The sequence below is a fragment of the Dipodomys ordii genome, unplaced genomic scaffold, assembly GCF_000151885.1.
Source record: "Dipodomys ordii isolate 6190 unplaced genomic scaffold, Dord_2.0 Scaffold105, whole genome shotgun sequence".
In the NCBI taxonomy this organism is placed as follows: domain Eukaryota; kingdom Metazoa; phylum Chordata; class Mammalia; order Rodentia; family Heteromyidae; genus Dipodomys; species Dipodomys ordii.
In genome coordinates, this window is record NW_012267321.1 from 1,282,473 (window position 1) to 1,303,953 (window position 21,481).

Genomic DNA, 21,481 nt, shown 5'->3' on the forward strand with positions numbered 1-21,481 from the left:
AAGATACTGTGAACACTAAGTCCATGGGCCTGGAATTACAGCTTCCTTGGGAAGGGTGTCCCTGGACCCTCTGGCTACTGCATTCCACCAGCTAATCAATACCTAGCAGTAGCCAGACACAGCAGTACACATCTGTAATCCTAGCACATGGAAGGCTGAGGCAGGACTTCAAGTTCCAAGCCAGCCTGGGCTACACATACCATCTAAAAAACAAAACAAAACAAAAACAACAGAGGGACTACCTGCCCCACACAGACATTCTCCTTCTCTTTTTCCTTGAAACAGAAAAGCCCGAAAGCCACTGATAAAGCCCAGTCTGCTATTCTGTGTCAGCTCCACACCTCCCCTGGTCACTGGCCCTAGTCTTCCCTGCCTCTGTCCCACAGTCCCCAGCTTCATCCTCCTGTTCCTCGATGCTCTGCCTCATGCCCTCGGCCCTGAGCTCTGGGCCTGGTTCCGGCCTTCCCCTAGATGGTCATTTTCCTTCTCCCTTCGGCCCTCTGCACAGTAATCACATTCCACCTGCCCAGCAGGGGCCTGCATACCAGAAAGCCTGTGGGAGTGAGGCTCTTTGTTTTATGCATGTCCCCCCCCACCATGTGCAAAAGCACTGAGTACGCACTTGCTCTGCCACCCACACCACTGGGTCCTGTTAAGGGACCACTGCAGGGTGTCAGGAAATGAGCATGTGGTAGCACCACCCCCTCATGGTCTTTTTTTTTTGTCGGTCGTTGGGCTCGAGCTCTGGGCTTGGACACTGTCTCTCAGCTCTTCAGCTCAAGGCAAGTGCTCTATCACTAGAGCTACAGTGACACTTCCGGTTTTCTGGTGGTTTATTGGCGATAAAGAGTTTCACGAACTTTCCTGCCCAGGCTGGCTTTGAACCTCAATCCTCAGTTCTCAGTCTCCTGAGTAGCTAGGATTACAGGCATGAGCCACTGGCGCCTGGCCCCCTCATGGTCTTTTTGGTTACTGCACTGAGGCTGGTTCTACTGCCTTCAGGGATCCTGGAGGGCAACGCCTCCCTCCTATTACCTCCCCTTGGAAAGTCTCCGCAGCAGAGGCCTGGGCTGGAGCTCTGCCATTGCTTTCTCCCGCACTGTGACCTATCTGACCTACAGCAGGGTGGAGGGTACAGATGGGCTCTGGGAAGCCTGAAGCTCTGGGTCTCCCTTCAGTCTCCACTTCTTTAGGGGTAGGCAGTCAGCTGTCTTCTGGAAAACTCTCAGGCAACTGTCACCCTTCCAAGTCTGCACCAGATCTCAATCCCACCCCTGTACCTCCAGGGCTGCCCAGGGTCCAGCACACCCATCCCTGGTGCTGAACCCCAGGGGCAATGGCCCGTGGGCCACCTGTGCACTGTCCTTGGTGCTGAGCCCGGCCACAGCCTGTACCTCTCCGGGCGCATTGCCGCTGTCCTTGGTGCTGAACACACAAGGCACCCAAAGCTCAGGCAGCTAGTGGTTCACAAAGCTGAACGCTGGGCCCAGCTCTTCCCTCAGGCTTCCCGCTTTGGCACAGAACATTCTGAGGGTGTCCCATGCAGGAGTGAAGCAGTGATTCTGGGCTGTGGGAATGTGTCTGTGCTGGGTCTCACCTGCAGTCTGTGAATGAATGAGTCACAGGTCTCTCCCTACCTCCACCTCCACCGTGCCCAGCACCCTGAATCCTTCCCCAGCCTGTGATGTGGGTACTACCCAGACCCCATCATACAGAGATCACTGAAGCTTGTGGAAGTAAAGCTGCTTACCCAACACTCCACAGTGCTGGGCCTGACTCAGACCCCAGGCTTCAGCCTATTGGCTAGAGCAGGGCACATGCCTGAGGCTGCAGGCTCCTATGGCTCTGTGCATGCCCCATTCCCTCCCCATGTTCAAGGGTGCTGGGTGCTGCAGGCCCCCACACTCACTTCTGTTTCTGCTTCATGATGCCCTCGGCATTGGGAAGGCAGTTTGTCCATGGCAGGGACCCGTACAGCCACTTTAGCAAACAATACCCCAGGCTCTGGAGGTCGCTGCGGCGGGAGGGCCCTAGGGAGGGGGAGGGGGTGTCAGCGCTGCCTGCCCTTCCACGGGAAGTATAGCCCAGTGCTGATCCTCCCACCCTTACCACAGCCCCGGTGCACGTCCAGGCTGATGAACTCCAGGTCCCCCTCATGTGGTCTCCTGCTGCCTTCTGTGTAGGCCACGTGTCTGCCACTTGGGCAATAGCGGAAGGAGAAGCCATAGCCCACTAGGGTGACCTGTGGGCATGGGACACACACATAGGTTAGGAGGGCAGACTGTGGGCCCATGTGAAATCCATTCATTACAGATGTTGTGTCCAATCCCCATTGCTGTGACAGTATCTGAGCAACCTGAGGAAAGAGAGGACTTATCTTGGCTTATGGTTTCAGAGCTTTCTGCCCAGGGCCAGCTGCCTGGGACCCCAGGTATGGCAGAGTATGATGGTGGTGGGAGTCTGTGATAGAGGAGGCTGCTCTCCTCAAGGTGGCCAGGAAGCAGAGAGACAAAGGAAGGCCGGGACAAGCCATACCCTTCAGAGGCAGGACTCAAAGCTGGGGTTGTATCTCATGCCAGTAATCTCACTCTTCAGGAGGGGGAGGCAGAGGATCATGAGTTGGAGGCCAGCCAGGCCATCCTGGCAAGACCCTACCTCAAAATGCCACAAAAGGGGAAAACAGATAGGAGGGGGAGAACAATGGAAGGGATGACTCTGATCAGGAAACACGGGACATTCCAATGGACACATTAAATTGTAACCCCTTCTGCAACCCTTTTTTTAAAAAAATTTTGGTCGTGAGACTTGAACTCTGGGCCTGGGGGCTGTCCCTCAGCTCTTCAGCTCAAGGCTTCACCACTTGAGCCACAGTGCCACTTCCGGCTTTATGATGTATAATTGGAGGTAAGAGCCTCATGGATGTTCTTACTCCGGCTGGCTTTGAACCGTGATCCTCAGATCTCAGCCTCCTGAGTAGCTAGGATTACAGGCGTGAGCCACTGGCACCCAGCTCTACCACCTTTTGAAGTTCAGAAATAAAATTTTAAGAGGCCTGCCTACAATGAGATATTTCCTCCACTGGGGCCCAGCTCCCAATTTCCACCATCTTCAATAATCCCCATTGCTTTATGGCACAGATGGATTCCCTCATGGATGAGCTCCCAACATACCTCACTCCTCTCGTCCCCCCTCCCCCACACCTGTCTTTGTCGTTGTTGGTCAGAGCCTGGGCACTGTCCCTATGCTCTTTTGCTCAAGGCTAGAGCTCTACCACTTTGAGCCACAGCTCTACTTCCAGTTTTTTGGGTTTTCTTCCCAGTCATCGGGCTTGAACGCTGGGCCTGGGTGCTGTCCCTCAGCTTTTCAGCTCAAGGCTAGCACTCTACCACTTGGGTTTTTCTGTTTATGTGGTGCTGAGGAATCGAACCCAGGGCCTTATGCATGCAAGGCAAGCACTCTACCTCTGAGCCACCTTCCCAGCCCCTACTTCCAGTTTTCTGATTTTTTTTTTTGGTACTGGGGATCGAACCTAGGACGTTGCACTTGCTAGGCAAGCCCTTTGCCACTGAGCTACATCCCAGCCCTGATGTTTTAACTGGAGATGAGAATCTCATACTTTCCTGCCTGGGCTGGCTTTGAACCATGATCCTCAGATCTTAGCCTCCTGAGTAGCTAGGAATATAGGTGAGAGCCATCATTGCCTGGCTTATGGATTTTTTTTTTTTTCTTTTTTGCCAGTCCTAGGGTTTGAACTCAGGGCCTGGGCACTATCCCTGAGCTTCTTTTGCTCAAGGCTAGTGCTCTACCCTTGAGCCACAGTGCCCCTTCCAGCTTTTTCTGTGTATGAGTTACTGAAGAATTGAACCCAGGGCTTCATGATGCTAGGCAAGCGCTCTACCACTAAGCCACATTCCCAGCGCCTGCAGATTTTTCTGTGCACTACTTTTTACCCTTTGTTTATCATCTTTCTAGTAAGTTGCTTGTCTCTTCTTAGTCCAAGGAATCCCTTATATGTGATGGATGGCAATCCTTTGTTTGCAAGAAGCACTGTGAAGCCAATGGAGATTTGCAGGTGGGTGAGATCCTGAGCTCAAAGAACTTCAGAAGTGTGCAGGTAGGTGTCCGGTGTGGAGGGGACTGGCAGGGACTTACCTGACTCAGATCCTCTGGATTCACAAAGACACATGCAGCTGTCAGATTTCCATGAACATACTCGCTTTCATGGAGGAACTCCAGGGCATCCAGCTAGAAAGAGAGTGCATCAGGTAGACCTGCCTGTCACAGAGAGGCTCTGATGTAAAGGTGGATGGGGGACCCTCACTACTAGGCCTGGAGGGAGAGTGGGTGGGGGGCATTGTTCAGCACTGCATGTGGCTTGTCTCACTCTGGCAGCCCTGGGACATCCACTGTCCTAGGTCCCCAGATAACAATGGTCAAGAGGCTCTCTCCACGTACCCAGCAGTGTGAGGGCCTCCAGGTGGCAGGTCGGGAGTGCTGCCCCCGAAGTGTAGTGAATTAGCAACCTGAGCAAGGAGGACCTGAGCCTGCCCACCTCAGGTACCTACCAGGCGGCAGGCCAACTGAAGCACACACTTCTCTGACACAGCATGCCTTGCGCTGTCATCCAGGGCTGACTGAAGGCTCCGCCCCAGGCTGGGGAACACCAAGAACCTGGACGACAGGAGAGCAGGACTTAAAAGCTGCTTCTGCTGAAAGTTCTGGCTCCCTGCTTGGGCCTGCAAATATTCAAAGGGAACTAAAAGCAGGACAAAAACGTGGCATCCATCGCTGCCTCCATTCTGTTCTGAGCGATCTCTCTACGGGCTCCTCGGTTTCCTGGAAGAGCAGTACAGAATGGATGGATAAATGTCTTGGTGAGGTGTGTGTCTGTGTATGTGCACATGTGCAAAAGTGTCGCTACTATTAGTTTGAACTCAAGGTCTGGGTGCTATACTTTAGGTTTTTCCGCTCAAGGTTAGCACTCTACTTGCACCACAGCTCCACTTCCAGCTTTTTGGTGATTAATTGGAGGTAAGAGTCTCACGGACTTCCCTGCCTGGGCTAGTTGGGAAGCAGACTTCATATGGAGAACCCTAGAACTGGGCCTCCCACAAACATCCCAGGACATGGCTTGCACAGGGGAGGGAGGAATACAGACCCCAAGGGAAGATGGTGGCCAGGGCACTGCAAGGCCCTGCACCTGCGTGACTGAAGGATTGAGAGTAGCCAAGCCCAGGCAGAAGGCCCACTATGGGACTGGCAAGGGGGGCAGGGGCTCACCTGTATTTGTCCTGGTGAACACCAAAACCGATGCAGGTGGGGATGGCGAGCAGCGGGGTTGAGTTCAGCTTCTTCCATTTGTTCACTGGGGGAGGTGGGTGCAGGGTCACACCCCACCCCCACCCTGTCCCAGGCTCAGAAACCTCACACCCATAAAACAGAAGTGAAAAGTGACAGAGCCTAGGTAACCCTGGGTCTCCTTGTTGGAGACTCCATCTTTGTGAGTAGGGAAATGGTGCACATGAGTGACCCAGTAAGGTTTGTAACCCATGTCTACAGGCGACTTTTGAGAAAGCACATATAAATCTGGAGCAAATGAAGGATAGAAACTATGCAGAGCTGGGAAGGTGGCTCAGTGGTAGAGCGCTTGCCTTGCATGCATGAGGCCCTGGTTCGATTCCTCAACACCACATAAGCAAAAAAGAAAAAAGCCGGAAGTGGCGCTGTGGCTCAAGTGGTAGAGCGCTAGCCTTGAGCTGAAGAGCTGAGGGACAGTGCCTAGGCCCAGAGTTCAGGCCCCATGACCGGACCCCCCCCCCAAAAAAAAATCAGAATTATGCAGCTGGCTCTGGGTACTCAAGAGGCTGAGATCTGAGGATCAAGGTTTGAAGCCAGCCTAGGCAGGAAAGTCTGCGAGACTCTTTTCTCCAATTAACCATTAAAAAGTTGGAAACGGAATTATGACTCAAATGGTAGAGTGCCAGCCTTGAGGGAAAAAGCTAAGGGACAACGCCCATGCCCTGAGTTCAAGCTCCAGTATGGTATGAGCCAAGCCATTTGCCCTCTGAGGCCCAAGGGTGACAGGAGTCAGGCTGTGGGGGATGGAAGAGCTGTACAGGTGCATCAGGTGCATCATCCACACAACAGGGGAAGGGCTAGAAGCTGTGAGCAAGCTGGTGGCCCCACCCTTTCCTGTGGAATACCTTGCAGAGGCTTGGCAGCCCTCTGGAAGAAGTTCTGCTCATTGAACAGGCGCCCATCCTTGGCATCCTGGTGGGGATCAGAGTGCAGATGTCACACTGAACTCCCTTAGACAAGAGCCCAAATCACCACCGTTACCCCAGAGGAGTACCAGGGACGACCAAGTTCTTCATGTCCCCACATGAGGACTGAACTGCCCAGGGCTGTCACACATAAGTCTGGCTCAGAGGCTGTGAGCTCATTCTAAGTACTCCCAACGGATTCCCTTTTTCTGATAGGATCCACAAGATTTCTCTAGACAAGCTGCCTACAGTTAAAACTACATTTCCCAGGATCCTTTTTAACAAGGCAAAAATCACAGGACCAGGTTCTAGCCAATGAAGATATGGACAAAAGAAATGTGATATTCAGGTCATTCCCTTAAAAGGCTAAGATGCATCACCCTTACACGGCTACTTATTAAGCTGTCTACTTATCCTGCCACCTCCCCCCTCCTCCCCAGGAGCTCTCTGAGGGCAGAAACTAGTCCAGCTGTCTGTGGCTATGCCCTGTCCAGGGCTCCAGTGCTCCTGACAAGCCAGAGACACCCTGGATCTGTGCCAGGCCCTCCCAGCTTGCAGAGGTATTCAGAGCTCAATGGTCTTTCCTCTGAGCTGTCCACCTACTACCCAGGGGCCAACTTACCAGTTTGAGGGAGAAACGATGTTTTGCAGGCCTGGACCTTGACTGGCAGGGGAAGGCAGAGGCAGGCTCAGCTGTGGAGGAACAGATGTGTGTGTGTGTGTGTGTGTGGAGGGGGTAACCAGGGTTGTGGCTTCCAAACCTCTCAGCAACAATTTCCTAACTGGGAAGGTCAAGGTCCTAACTGAGAAAGGTCAAACTTATAACTGGGGAAGGTCAGGGTCATTGCTCCCAAACTCCCCAGCAGTCAGCAGCAGCTCCTCGATTCCCACAGGCAAGTGCACTCTTGGTGTTCAACACCCACTTCTGCCTATTCCCTCCCTGCCCTTTTTGTTTTGGTTGGTCATGGGGTTTGAACTCTAGGCCTGGGTATTGTCTCTGAGCTCTTCAGCTCAAAGCTAGCACTCTACCACTTGAGCCACAGTGCCACTTCTGGCCTTTTCTGTTTATGTGGTGCTGAGGAATCAAACCCAGGGCCTCATGCATGAGAGGAAAGCACTCTACCAGAACCACCTTTCCAGCCCCCTTTTCCCCATTTTTGCACAGGAAATAGTCTAGGACCTTGTGTATATTAGGCAATTGCAAGTAAGTCACACCCTCACCTTTTTTTGTCTGATTTGTTGTTATGGTAAGAAAACTTGGCAGAGCTTTATTGAGTAAATAAGCAGGCAAGCAGACAAACAGGCAAAAAGCAGACAAATACACACAGAAGGGCAGGGGCACACTCTAACAGAGTGTGTGTGCGGGGCTGGGAAGGTGGCTCAGTGGTAGAGTGCATGCCTTGCACGCCAGAGGCCCTGGGTTCGATTCCTCAGCACCACATAAGCAAAAAGAAAAAAGCCGGAAGTGGTGCTGTGGCTCAAGTGGTAGAGTGCTAGCCTTGAGCTGAAGAGCTGAGGGACAGAGCCCAGGCCCAGAGTTCAGGCCCCATGACCGGACCCCAAAAAACAAAACAAAACAAAAAAAAAAACAGAGTGTGTGTGCTCTCATAGGGAGAGATACCCTGATTTTGTTGAGACTGGATCTCACTAAATGTTGCCCAGGTTGACCTACAACTGTAACCTTCCTATCTCCACAGTGAGGTGCAGGGCTCCCTCCCCATTCTCCGTGCTGAGCGCCGGGGCCCCGTGTACCTTCATAGAGAATGCCCTGGTCATCCCTGCTCTGGAAGTCCCCCAGCTTCCAGCACTGCCCGCTCTTGTCTGTCAGCACCGTCCCTGTGGGCAAAGCCTCAAGCGAGGTGGTCACTCGGCTCCGCTTCAGTGTCTGAGGGCTCTGCCTGTTGGCCTTTGGGCTGCTTTTGGGGGTTGAGGATCTGCTCCGGGCCCCTGCAGGAAGATGGAACCCATAGAGAAAAGGCAGCATTAGGGGCTGGGCTGTGGCTCAGTGGTAGAGCACCTGCCTTGCAGGTGTGAGGCTTGAGATTCAACCCAGTACCATCAAACAAATAAAATGCAAATACAGGGAATATTTGGAGAAAAAAGTTGTCCGGGGGAAGAAAACAATCACAATGTTACTTGCTCAGTTAGTCAGTCATTCATTCAGCAAATATTTCCTTAAAGGTCAAGATGTTTGTGTGGTGATTCAGTGGAGTCAGAATCACCTGGAACTGCCCCCCACCCCCCAGGACCCCCTAGTGTGAGGAGATGGTGCATATAGTCTGATATAAACGTGTCCAGTCAGACAGATACTAGAGCCAGAGACCAGCAGTAACTGAAGGAGTCAGAGGAAGCTACCTGGAGGAAGGCACATTACGGCTGAGTCTTGTTGGATGAGAATAAGTTTCTTGCCATGGGGAAAAGGACATTACAGATATTGGCTCCAAAGCAAATGGAAACAGGACTTGGCCCTGAGCTGAGTAGGAAGAGGACCCAGAAATGTGTTACATGGACACATCACCCACCTCCTGCCCACTGTCCCCCCCATGGCACACAATGGCCAACAAGAATGTGGCCAGGCCATCCTGGAGCCAGATGAGAGTGGTGCATGATGGGAGCAGTGGGGGCTATAGTGAAGATGAACAGGAGGGAGGGCTGGAGGTGTCAGAGGGTCCTGGCAGGTGGCCAGGCTGACAGCAGCTTTGTCTCACACATTGTCAGATGACCCATCCAGAGTCAGACGACTTCCAACTCTTACCTTTGGCCTTCCCAGGGGGACTGAAGATCTCTTCAGACTCGGAAATGTGACCATCAGAGAGGAGGGTTGATCTGTGGCAGTGAACAGCGTGTGACCATTTCACTTTCTTGGGAGAAGTTTCAGAACTGGAGCTGAACTCTTTCCTTGAGCCTAAAGGCAGAACAGACTCGGACCGTAGTTATGAAATCATTAGGTTTCAGCAAAGCAAAAACCTGCACTCATGCTCAGCCATGTTCTTCCCTTCGACTCAGCTTCCTGCTGCTTCTTTCATCAGTGTCAATAACCATTCCCTTCTTTTTCCTTCTTTTTTTTTGTCGGTCGTGGGCCTTGAACTCTGGGCCTGAGAGCTGTCCCTCAGCTCTTCAGCTCAAGGTTAGCACTCTACCACTTAAGCTACAGCGCCACTTCCAGTTTTCTAGTGATTTATTGGAGATAAGAGTTTCACAGACTTTCCTGCCTGGGCTGGCTTTGAACCGTGATCCTCAGATCTCAGCCTCCTGAATAGCTAGGATTACAGGCGTGAGCCACAGGCACTCGGCTTCCATTCCCTTCTTTTATTTATTCTCTTATCCATGGGGCCTAACGCCACCATCTGTTAACTCTGTGCCTCCTTCTAGGTAACTGCTTCAGATGTCTTACAGTTCACTAACTTTCACTTTAGCTATGTCTAGTCTGCCATTTAAACCATACACTGAATTTGACTCTAATAGTGTATATCTATCTACCTGTATAGATATATAAATGTACATGCATACGCACATATATGTATTTAAAGATGCACATGTAGGGGGGAGGCTGGGAAGGGATGTGAAGGGTAAACCAAAGGAGAAGGCTGCAATGCTTGGTAAGAAATGTACGCATGTAATTGTAACCCCTCTGTACAGTATATTCACAAATAAAATAAAATTTAAAAAAAAAGAACTAAAAAAAAAAAAAGATGCACATGTGCCATCTCCTAGGTGTCAAGTGGGCATTTGGCTGTATTTGGATTGAGTTCAGGGAAGGAATGAGATAAGAGACAGGAAGGTACGCTCTTCTACACACAGCAAGGGTTAGTGAACCAAGGACTAGGGACTTTTTCTCTGTCAAGGGCCCTTGGAATACATGTAACAGTCATTCCTGGGCCTTACAAATAATCAACCCAGGCAAGCAGGCCTCACAGCAGTATACATATTTGTGTCATCCTGTGCCAAGTGATTCTGAGGGCCAGATACTGCCTGACAGGAGTGGGTAACAAAAAGATTCCCAGCTCTGGATCGCTGGGGCCCATGAGAAGCCCAGGGACCATGTGTGCAAGCAGAACTGCTGGGCCTAAGTCCCAGGCTTCACGAGGGTCTGGGCAGTGTCTGTCCTCCTTGCACCACACTCTAGCACCTCACCATGCAGCAGGAATATGTTCTCAGCTTTCTTCTTTCCTTTCTTTCTCCCTTCCCTTCCCCTTCTCTTCCTTCCAAGCTAGCCTTGAGCTTGCAATCCTCCTACCTCCACAAGCTGAATGCTAAGATCACAGGCATGCCCCAGCACACCCAACTAAATCTACTGTGTCCTCACCTTGGAAGGATGATTGGAATGGGCTGACACAGCTCGATGACCCCTCATGTTCCTCTGTAGGCAAAGGGCTCCCACAGTACGGGCAGAACTTGAATGTCGCTTCAACACTTTTGCCACAGCCTGGACAGAAGGAGATCATGCTACAAAACAGAGAGGAGAGTGAGACAGGGAGCTGACACCGCCATCCCTGCTGCTGAGCTGTCATTCCAGTCTTCCACAGTGACACGTGACCCAATCCAGTAGCCTGCCTTCACCTTATCTACACACTGCAACTCGGACCCTAGGCACTGTCCTGAAGCTTTTGTGCTCAAGGCTGGTGCTCTATCACTTGAGCCACAGCTCCATTTCTGGCATTTCTGGAGTCTCGTGGATTTTTCTGCCCAGGCTGACTTTGAATCATAATCTTTAGATATCAGCCTCCTGAGTAGCTAGGATTATAGGTGTGAGCAACCAGTGTCCAGCTTCCATTGTTTGTTTGTTTATTTTTTCTTTTCTTCTGCTGTGGCTCCCCCCCTCCCCCCAGTCGTGGGGCTTGAACTCTGGGCCTGGGCACTGTCCCTGAGCTCTTCAGCTCAAGGCAAGCACTCTACTACTTGAGCCACAATGCCACTTCTGGTTTTCTGTTAGTTTACTGGAGATAAGAGTTTCATGGACTCTTCCTGCCCAGGCTGGCTTTGAATCTTGATCCTCAGATCTCAGTAGCTAGGATTACAGGCGTGAACCACAGGTACCCGGCTCCACTGGATCCTGTTTCACTCCTTGTGATTCTCCTATTTGTACTTCTCTGTGTTACTGGGTTGATAAGTATGTGTGATCAGATGCAGCCATTGGTTGAGATGGAATCTCTCTCTTTTTTTTGGGGTCTGGTCTTGGGGCCTGAACTCTGGGCCTGGGCGCTGTCCCTCAGCTCTTCAGCTCAAGACTAGCGCTTTACCACTTGAGCCACAGTGCCACTTCCGGTTTTTTTTTTTTGCTTATGTGGTGCTAAAGAATCGAACCCAGGGCCTCATGCATGCAAAGCAAGCACTCTACCACTGAGCTACCTTCCCAGCCCTAGAGATAGAATCTCTTAAGCTACTTTTTTTCTTTTTTTTGGTGGGTTGTGGGGCTTAAACTCTGGGCACTGTCCCTCAGCTCTTCAGCTCAAAGCGAGCGCTCTACCACTTGAGCTACAGCACCACTTCCAGTTTTCTGGTGGTTAATTGGAGATAAGAGTCTCTGGGGGACTTTCCTGCCTGGGCTGGCTTTGAACTGTGATCCTCAGATCTCAGCCTCTTGAGTAGATAGGATTTCAGATGAGAGCCACCAGCCCTCGGCCTTAAGCTACTTTTTCTTGCATGAGTTGGCCCTGAACTGCAATGTTCACTCAGAGAGGTGGCAGTGGCAGGAGCGGGCTATGGGTTTGAGCAGGCTTCAGGGATCATAAGCCCCAGGGGACAGTACCTTTATGGACCCACAGTCTGGTCCTTGCCCTCACTGAACTGGAAACTCCATCCTGATGATGGCCTGGAAGGGAACAAAGGAGCAGGCACAGACTCAGGCTCCCTATCCAGGTCAGAGTTAAAAGGTTAATATTAACTGAGCACTGGACAAGAAGTCCACCCTTTCTTCCTCCCATCCTTCCCTTCCCTCTTCCTCCCCACTCTCCCTCCTTCTGTCCCTCCTACATAATTACTAGTTATTATTTTTGCCAGTGCCAGGGCTTGAACTCAGGTCCTGAGCTGTCCCTGAGCTTTTGTGTTCAGGGTTAGTGCTCTACCACTAAAGCCATTTTTGGGTTTGGGGCTATTTAATTGGAGATAAGAATCTTACGGACTTTCCTGCCCCCAGTGACTTCAAATCATGACCCTCATATGCCAGCTTCCTGAGTAGCTACAATTATAGCTGTGAGACAGCAACACCTGTCATACCCAACTTTATACTGGTGGAGAGAGGATGTTGCAAGTTTTTTGTCTGGGTTGACTTCAAACCACCAGTACAATGGTTAGGATTTAATCTGCTGAGGTTTAACTGTATTTTTTTTCCTTTTTTTGTCGGTAGTGGGGCTTGAACTATGGGCTTGGGCACTGTCCCTGTGCTCTTTAGCTCAAGGCAAGTGCTCTACCTCTTGAGCCATAGCACTACTTCCAGTTTTCTAGTGGTTTATTGGAGATAAGAGTCTCACGGACTTTCCTGCCCGGGCTGGCTTTGAACTGTGATCCTCAGATCACAGCCTCCTGAATAGCTAGGATGACAAGTGTGAGCCACTGGCACCCAGCTAACTGTATTTTTTTTTTGTCTTTTCTTTTTTGGTACTGGGGATTGAACCCAAGACATTGCACTTGCTAGGCAAGTGCTTTGCCTCTGAGCTACATCCCAGCCCTTTCTGAGGTTTAAATCTGGCTTTCGCCTATGTACTGGTGTCATGTTGAACAATAATTATTGGATAATTGTTTTTTTTCTGGGATGGGGATTGAACCCAGTTTCTCCTACGTGCTAGGCAAGCACTCTGTTTCTGTGTAATATTCTTAGCACATGCAGGGGACATACTAATCACATTTACATATTAGGTTTTGAAGGCTAGCAGACTAACCCATCCAGATACATTGGGAAAAGAAATATCTTTTTTTTAAATTATAGATGAGTCACCTGGCCTATATAAAATATAAACTATCTTAATGACTCAGCTCCATTCATTTCTAGCCATGTGGTTCCCAAGCAGTTAAATTAACTCCTACCCCGGACATTTGTACCTGTGGCTCCCTCTGCAACAAATGCTCCTCTCACTATAGCTGGTTTGCTTTTCATTCTTCAGGTCTCACCTCAACAGTTCTTCCCTGACTACTACATAAAAAGTACAGCCCCTACACACAATGGACACAATGGACTTCCCTCATCATTAACATTCAGTAACGTCTAACACTGGTTCATATTTCCTTGTTCTAATCAGCTGGTGCTGGGTGTGTTTCAAACTCCAGAATTACTGCTCCCACCTATAATTCTACACATACTTCAGAGGTGATCAGGAGGATTGAAGTTTAAAGGCCAACCTGGGCCTCAGTCAAATAAAACGGGTGTGGTGACATGCAGCCTGGACCTCAGCCATCTGGGTGACCTTATGTAAGTATGCAGGCAAAATCCTAACTGAAAAACAACTAAAGCAACAACAACAACAACAAAGTGAGGTGGCTTGCACTTGGTAGGCAGGTGTTCTACCTCTTGAGTCACACCCCCTACTCTTTTCTCCGTTAATTATTTGTTTGGTCTGGGGCCAGACTCCAACCTAGATCTTCCTGGACTGCCTCCAGAGCTGGCTGGGATTCTTGGAAGCACTGTGCTCAGCCTTTTCTTTGCAATGGGATCTTGCTAACCTTTCTCCCAGGCAGGTCTTACACCTCGTTCCTCCGGATCTCAGCCTCCAGAATAGATAGGATTCCAGGCGCGAGCCACCGAAGCCTTATATACAGAAAGAACTTAATAAATATGGGAAGAAATGGGTTTCTGAGAGCTGAAGGCAGAAGGTCGCCTTGCCAGCTCAGGACTTGGACCAGGTTCAGATCCTCAGGACAGTCTTTTATTACTGGTTTGTCCTTTCATCAAAATATTCCCTGACAACGCTAGGTCTCAACTACAGTGTTCCTCTTTGGTTCCAAGTTACAACACCGTAAAAGGACGGGCAGTCGCCTAGGTGACGGCCGACGCAGAAACGCCATGACGTATCGGCGTGGAAGACACTAGTAAACCCCGCCCACCGCTCTGACCCCCCCCCCCCCGCCCGTCCTTAAAAGATGAACTGGGTTCACTCTAGATGACCTCCGAGCTTCCCGGCCCCGCACCCGGGGCGCCGCCTCCCACCAAGGGCTCGGCTGGCGTCACAGGGGCCGAGGCGAGCGGTGGAAAGGGATTAGGGTTCTTCCGGCTGGTCCGCCCCCCTCTCCCTTCCCTCCAGTGCCTGAGAAGGGGTTCGGGTTCTTCTGGCTGCTTCGCCCCGCTCTCCCCTCCCCCTGTGCCTGAGGAGAAAGCCAAGGTACAGGATTTCAGCGGCTTAGGCCCCAGGGAATAGGACGCCAGGACTCACCTCAGTAGCCCCGCGGAAACTTCCGCTAGGGCGGGAGGCGCTGCGCGCGCATCCTCCACCCGGCAGCCGGACCCAGGCGCGCAGGCGCAGATGACTTCTAACGGCCGCGTGCGCTCACCGGGGAACTTCATTTCCCAGACGGCCTTGCGGCAAGGGCCAACCCTGCGGGCTGGAGAGGGTGAAGGATTATCCCTCATCGCTCACCCACAACGGAGCATTTTCTATAATTGAATTGCTCAAGTGCTAACGTGAAGCCAATAGAGGTGAAATGCAGACGTTCTCCACCAATCAGAGGTTATGTTACCATTTCCTACCCCTACTCCTGCCAGAAATGCTCTTCCTTCACTTGTTTCCCTGGAAACCCTTTAGCTGCCAGCTTCAACAAAGGAAAAAGCTTTGGAAGGGCTGGAAAAGGCTAAAATCTAGACTACTGAACTACCCCTACTCCCATTTCTCAGCGTGCTCAGCGGGGCGCAGATTGGATGGGAAGTGAAGGCGCACATTCCTCTGGGAAATGTAGTCCCGGTGCTTGGCGCGGAGGGTCCTGGGTAGTGTAGTTCGTAAGCGGACACTACTGCGTGGCGGCGAACGTGCGAGGACTTGAGTGGCCGGATCCGTGGAGTTGCGGAGGCGTCGATTTATCCTTGCGGAGGCGCTGGCGGAGGTCGCTGGGAGCGAGCGGGAGGCTAGTGGACTCCCCGAGGGATGACAGGACGGCTAGGGCGCGTCGCCTAGGGAGTCAAGTGGCTGGAAGTTCGAGTCCTTTCTCAGCGCCTGGAAGGCCGGGCCCTGACTCCCGGGCTCCCCTGGCTCCCCGGGCTCCCCGCGCCAGCCGGTGACTGTTTTATTTCAGTTTGGGGTTGAGGAAATGAAGCAGCTGGCTGAGTTGTTCTGATCTGTGGTCTTGAGAGATGAATAGGAGTTTTTGAAGAGGTGGAAGTATTTCACTATTTTTTTTTTTTTTGCCAGTCCTGGGGCTCGAATTCTGTGCCTGAGGCGCTGTCCCTGAGCTTCGTTAGCTCAAAGCGAGCTCTTTGCACCGCGATCCTCAGATCTCAGCCTCCTGAGGAACTGGGATGACAGGTGTGAGCCACTGGCGTTTAGAACTTTACTGTGCTGCCCCAGATCCCATGTCAATCGTAGTAGACTTCCGTCTTAGTCTGGTCAGATCCTCCCCCCTCCATTGGGCCTCAGTTTCCATATAATTAAAAGCCAAGAGACAACCAGAACTCCTCCCCCCCCCAAAAAAAAATTCACAGCAAACGCAAGCCTACATTTTTCTCCTCTCAATGCCCTTGGCAGGGGCTGGGAAGATGGCTCAGTGGTAGAGCGCTTGCCTTGCATGCATGAGGCCCTGGGTTCAATTCCTCAGCACCACATAAGCAAAAAAGAAAAAAGCCGGAAGTGGCGCTGTGGCTCAAGTGGCAGAGCGCTGGCCTTGAGCTGAAGAGCTGAGGGACAGCACCCAGGACCAGAGTTCAGGCCCCATGACCGGACCCCCCCCCCAAAAAAAATGCCCTTGGCAAACAATCACCTCAAGAATATGTATTTTTATTCAGATTTTATAAAAATAATAGGGTGCATATTTAATAATCTAGACACCAGTGGAATCTGGGGCCAGTGCTTTATTGTCAAGTATTTCCGCAAGGATTCACACTGTTAAGAAGAGAAACTCATGCCGGGCGCTGGTGGCTCACGCCTGTAATCCTAGCTACTCAGGAGGCTGAGATCTGAGGATCGCGGTTCAAAGCCAGCCCGGGCAGGAGAAACCGTGAGACTCCTATCTCCAATAAACCACCAGAAAACCAGAAGTGGCGCTGTAGCTCAAGTAGTAGAGTGCTCACCTTGAGCTGAAGAGCTGAGGGACAGCGCCCAGGCCCAGAGTTCAAGCCCCACGACCAAAAAAAAAGAAGAAGAGAAACTTTACCGTCAAGATAGCTGGTGTAGAAAAAACAACCGTTTTGGGAGGTCAATTGGCTCAAATCCTAGGGAAATACAGGTATAGTGGTTTAGGCCTGAAATCCTATCTAAGTGGAAGGCAGAGATTGTGAGGATCCTAAGATTAGTAGCCAACCCTAGGCAGAAAGAGACCTCAAAACAAGCCTAGAGCCTGCTGGTGGTGGCTTACACCTGTATTCGCAGCTTCTCAGGAGGCTGAGATCTGAGGATTACAGTTGGAAGCTAGCATGTACAGGAAAGTCCAAGTAACTTCAATTTGTCTACAGTGAATCACCAGAAAACTGGAAGTGGAGCTGTGGCTCTAAGTGGTAGAACATTATTAGCCTTGAACAAAAAAAGGTTGAGTTCAAGCCCCATGACCAGCAAGACAACAACAACAAAAACCAAGCCCAGAGTGGTAGCACACACCTGTAATCCCAGCTCAACAGGATGGGTGTATATGGTAGGCAGATTGTAGTCAGAGGCCAGCCACCTGAACAAAATTGGAAAGACCCGCTCTGAAAAGTAAAGTCAAAAATGGCTGGATGGGGAGAGCACATGGCTCAAGGAGTAGAATGCCTAACACACACAAGGGTCTGAGTTCTGATTTCACCAACAAATCCTAAAGAAGAAAATCAGAAACGCAAAAAGCAGTCTTAGCAGTTCAGTTAGACACAGGACTCATTTCTGGTTGGGTCAAGTATACAGGAAGCACTTGGTATAGAGCGCCCCCTGCTGTACTGATACACAGCAGTGAGGAGGATGGCTGCCCAGGCAGAAAAAGTTTGTGGGACCCTCTTCCCCACCCTTGTCAACCCACATTTGGGTACAGTGGGAGGATGAGGTTGGGAGAATGTTGGTGGCAGGCCAGGCTGGGTAGAAAAGTCCAGGAAACTGATTCTATGGACAGGAGCCAGACATTGTGTCTGGTGCATGCATGTGATGTCAGGGATGATGGGCAGCAGGAGGTGGCAAGCAGCTCAGTAGCATGCCCAGATAGGGAACAAGATCCTATCCTGAAAATAACAATTCAAAATAGGGCTGGAGCTGAGATCCAGTGGCTCACGCCTGTAATCCTAGGTATTCAGGAGGATGAGACTGAGGATCAAGATAGGAAGCCAGCTTGGACAGAAAAGTACCTGTGAGACTCTTTTATCTCCAATGAACCACTCAAAAACCAGAAGTGGTGCTGTGGCTCAAAGTGGTAGAGCACTAGCCCTGAGCAAAAGAACGCAGGGTCGGTGCCCAGGACCTGAGTTCAAGCCCCACAACTGACCAAAAACAAAAACAAAAACATGGCTGGGGACAAGGCTCCACGCCATCACTAGTAGTACACATTCCTAGCACAAGGCCCACCAGTGGAAATGGTGGGTGTAGTTTTAATAAATATGGGTGTCATTGTGATTGCTGCAGGGAGACTGGGCCCCCGCTTCTGGACATAGAGGGCTCGGCATGGACGGGGAGTCAGCCCTGGAAGGATGGGGACGATCGGCAGCACTGCCAGTCGTGGATATGGAGGGGGAGGAGCAGCCGCCTCAAGACCACTGGCAAGCAGCCATGGCTGAGGTGAGTCGAAAATCCATTCATCTTCATGGAGAGTCTCCAAGGGAACAGCAGCGTGCCTTTCCTGAGCCTCACCTTGACTCCCAAGCCATTTACACAAGCCAGACTCTCAGGGGGTCCTTCCAGGAACCCTGATTGGCTATGGGATAAAAGTGGGTTCCTCAGCTCATCCCAGCATCATCTGCCATTTCCCCAGATAACCCGTGTCTGCCCTAGAGGCCAGATGTCATGCTGCACTTGCCAGGTGCCCTGCCTTGGCTGTGCCTTCGGCCTGGATGTCCTGCCAATGTCCTCCCCAGCTTAGCCCCGCCATTCCTGGCCCTGCTGGGGCCTCTGCCCGCCCTCTGTGCGCCCATAGTAGCCTCACTCACCTCAGTGTTGTTGTCCCTGCCCCTGCCCCTGCTGGCTACACTACCTGACCCAGTTCTTGCATGGGATTTTCTTTTTGGGGGGGAGGGGGGTGAAGGGGGCCTTGTCCCTGAGTTTTTGTTTTCAAGGCTAGTACTTTACCACTTTAAAACTGCATCTCTACTTCCAGTATTTTTGGTGGTTCATTGGAGATAAGAGTTTCAGACTCAACTGGTAGAACACTAGCCTTGAGCTGAAGAACTGAGGGACAGCGCCCAGGCCCAGAGTTCAGGCCCCATGACCAGACCCCCCCCCAAAAAAAAAAAGAGTTTCACAGAGCCAGGTGCTGGTGGCTCATGTCTAATCCTAGCAACTCAGGAGGCTGAGATCTGAGGATCATGGTTCAAAGCCAGCCAGGGCAGGGAAGTAGTCCGTGAAACTCTTGTCTCCAGTGAATCACCAGAAAACTGGAAGTGGTGCTGTGGCTCAAGTGGTAGAGCACTAGCCTTGAGCTGAAGAGCTGAGGGACAGTGCCAAGGCCCAGAGTTCAAGCCCCAAGACTGACCAAAAAAAAAATAAAAAAAGCTTCATGGATTTTCCTGCCTGGGCTGACTTTGAACCAAGATCCTCAGATCTCAGCATCCTGAGTAGCTAGGATAGGTGTGAGTCATTGATGCCCAGCCCAGGCTTGTTACACAACATGACTCAAGAGGGGTTTGTTGAATGAATGAATACATTTCTCTACTTGGTAAACACCTGCTCGTCTCTTACTGGTCCTGGGTGGATGTCCCCCTCCCCCTCCACTCCAGGAGGCTTACCTCCCTCCTGTTCCCTGGCTCCCTCAGCCCCTAATGCCATGGCTGTCGCTCAGGCTGTCCACTGGGGTGTCTCATGTTTGTGTAGCAGACTGAGCAATCAAGGCCAAGACCAGATTTAACATGTGTCTGTGTGCCCAGCTCTTGTCATGGGAGTCTGGCACCCAGATCAAAGGCAATGACCCTGTTGCCTTCTGTGGCTCCCCAGTGCCACATCCCTGCCCTTGTCTTCCTGTCCATTCCACTGCCGGTTCTGGGGTTTCGGGGGTCTGTCCAGTGTAGACTGGGAGCTGAGGAAGGGGAGGCCTCCTCTCAGGCCCTCTGATCTGGCTCCTGTGGATAAACCTTTTTTTGGGGGGGTCAGTCATGGGGCTTGGACTCCGGGCCTGCGCACTGTCCCTTAGCTCTTCAGTTCAAGGCTAGTGCTCTACCCTTGATCCACAGTGCCACTTCTGGTTTTCTGAGTGGCTCATTGGAGATCAGAGTCTCATGGACTTTCCTGCCCAGGCTAGCTTTGAACCATGATCCTCAGATCTCAGCCTCCTGAATAGCTAGGATGACAGGCGTGAGCTACCGGCCCCTGGTTGGATAAACCATTTTGACTCGTCCTTAGAGACAGGGGCATTTCAATAACAAGAAGCCCTGGATTTGATTCCTCAGCACCACAAACACTGTAAAAGCCAGAGTGGGGCTGTGGCTCAAGTGGTAGAGTGCTAGTCTTGAACAAAAGAAGCTCAAGGAGCCGGGTGCCAGTGGCTCATGCCTGTAATCCTAGCTACTCAGGAGGCTGAGATCTGAGGATCACGATTCAAAGCCAGCCCAGGCAGGAAAGTCCGAGAGACTCTTATCTGCAATAAACCACTAGAAAACCAGAAGTGGCACTGTGGCTTAAGTGGTAGAGCGCTGGCCTTGAGCTGAAGAGCAGAGGGACAGCACCCAAGCCCAGAGTTCGAGCCCCACAACTGACAAAAAAAAAAAAAAAGAAGCTCAAGGATAGCACCTAAGCCCTGAGTTCAAGCCCCAGGTCTGGCAACAAAACAAAACAAAAAACCAGAACTTCCAACCCCCAGCTTTTTATTCTTTTTTTGTTTTTGGTTTTGTTGGTCATGGGGCTTGAACTCTGGGCCTGGGCGCTGTCCCTCAGCTCTTCAGCTCAAGGCGAGCGCTCAACCACTTGAGCTACAGTGCCACTTCTGGTTTTCTAGTGGTTTATTGGTCTTTCATACCTGGGCTGGCTTTGAACCACGATCCTCAGATCTCAGTCTCCTTAGTAGCTAGGATTATAGGCTTGAGCCACTGGAGCCCGGCTTGCTTTTCATTCTTTTTATTTTTGCAGGGGGGGGGGGTTCGGTCGTGGCGCCTGAACTCTGGGCCTGGACACTGTGCCTCAGCTCTTCAGCTCAAGGCTAGCGCACTACCACTGAGCCAACCTCCCAGCCCCACTGATTTTCATTCTTATATTGTGCATGTGCAGTGGGCCATGACAGTGTGATCACTGTTTCTCCACCTTCTCTCAAGTTGCTTATCTGCTTTTTTTTTGGGGGGGGGTCTGTTCATGGGGTCTGAACTCTGGGCCTGGGCGCTGTCCCTCAGTTCTTCAGCTCAAGGCTAGCGCTCTACCACTTGAGCCACAGCGCCACTTCTGGCTTTTTTTTTGTCTGCTTATGTGGTGCTGAGGAATCGAGCCCAGGGCCTCAAGCATGCAAGGCAAGTGCTCTACCACTGAGCCACCTTCCCAGCCCGACTTATCTGCTTCTTGAATGTTGGGATTTTTATTAAAAAGAGCTTAGAAGTTCTGAATGGAGAAAGCCAAGACTAGAAGGTAGATGGGAGCCACATGCCTCTGTGGGCCTGGTGTCACTAAGCCACACCCACAAATCAGGCCTCAGCCCTTCTCACCAGTTTCCAGCAAATGTAAGGGGCAGAGCGGCAGCCTGGCAACACAACAAGGAAGCAGGTGCCACATGCAAAATGTGGGACCTTAGCCGGGCACTGGTGGCTCACGCCTGTAATCCTAGCTACTCAGGAGGCTGAGATTTGAGGATCGAGGTTCAAAGCCAGCCCAGGCAGGAGAGACCATGAGACTCCCATCTCCAATAAACCACCAGAAAACCGTAAGTGGTGCTGTAGAGCACTCGCCTTGAGCTGAAGAGCTGAGGGACAGAGTTCAAGCCCCACGACCGACAAAAAA

At 51.4% G+C, this 21,481-nt stretch overlaps 2 protein-coding genes across 5 annotated transcripts in view; one reads left to right on the top strand and one right to left on the bottom strand.

The window, feature by feature from the left end:
- Window positions 1-1,905: 1,905 nt before the first annotated feature.
- On the bottom strand, window positions 1,906-14,691 carry Vrk3 (vaccinia related kinase 3). Of its 4 annotated transcripts, XM_013027697.1 has the most exons (13): window positions 14,627-14,691; window positions 13,920-14,004; window positions 12,013-12,075; window positions 10,570-10,709; window positions 9,019-9,168; window positions 8,016-8,210; window positions 6,886-6,956; window positions 6,204-6,270; window positions 5,281-5,365; window positions 4,566-4,671; window positions 4,153-4,245; window positions 2,110-2,242; window positions 1,906-2,030 (listed from the first exon to the last, which is right to left on the bottom strand). In XM_013027697.1, the coding sequence occupies exons 4-13, from the start codon at window positions 10,706-10,708 to the stop codon at window positions 1,906-1,908; spliced, it is 1,164 nt and encodes a 387-aa protein (XP_012883151.1). In that variant the 5' UTR covers window position 10,709; window positions 12,013-12,075; window positions 13,920-14,004; window positions 14,627-14,691. The 4 variants fall into 4 exon arrangements, with proteins under 4 accessions (XP_012883151.1, XP_012883154.1, XP_012883152.1 ...); XM_013027700.1 differs by lacking the exon at window positions 12,013-12,075; XM_013027698.1 differs by lacking the exon at window positions 13,920-14,004 and having other exon boundaries at window positions 14,627-14,654.
- A 3,325-nt stretch (window positions 14,692-18,016) lies between these two features.
- Znf473 (zinc finger protein 473) overlaps window positions 18,017-21,481 on the top strand; it is a 7,685-nt gene continuing 4,220 nt past the window's right edge. The window contains exons 1-2 of the mRNA XM_013027588.1: window positions 18,017-18,130; window positions 18,344-18,473. Of these exons, the coding sequence (XP_012883042.1) occupies window positions 18,017-18,130; window positions 18,344-18,473 (244 nt within the window). The remainder of the gene's footprint in view (window positions 18,131-18,343; window positions 18,474-21,481) is intronic.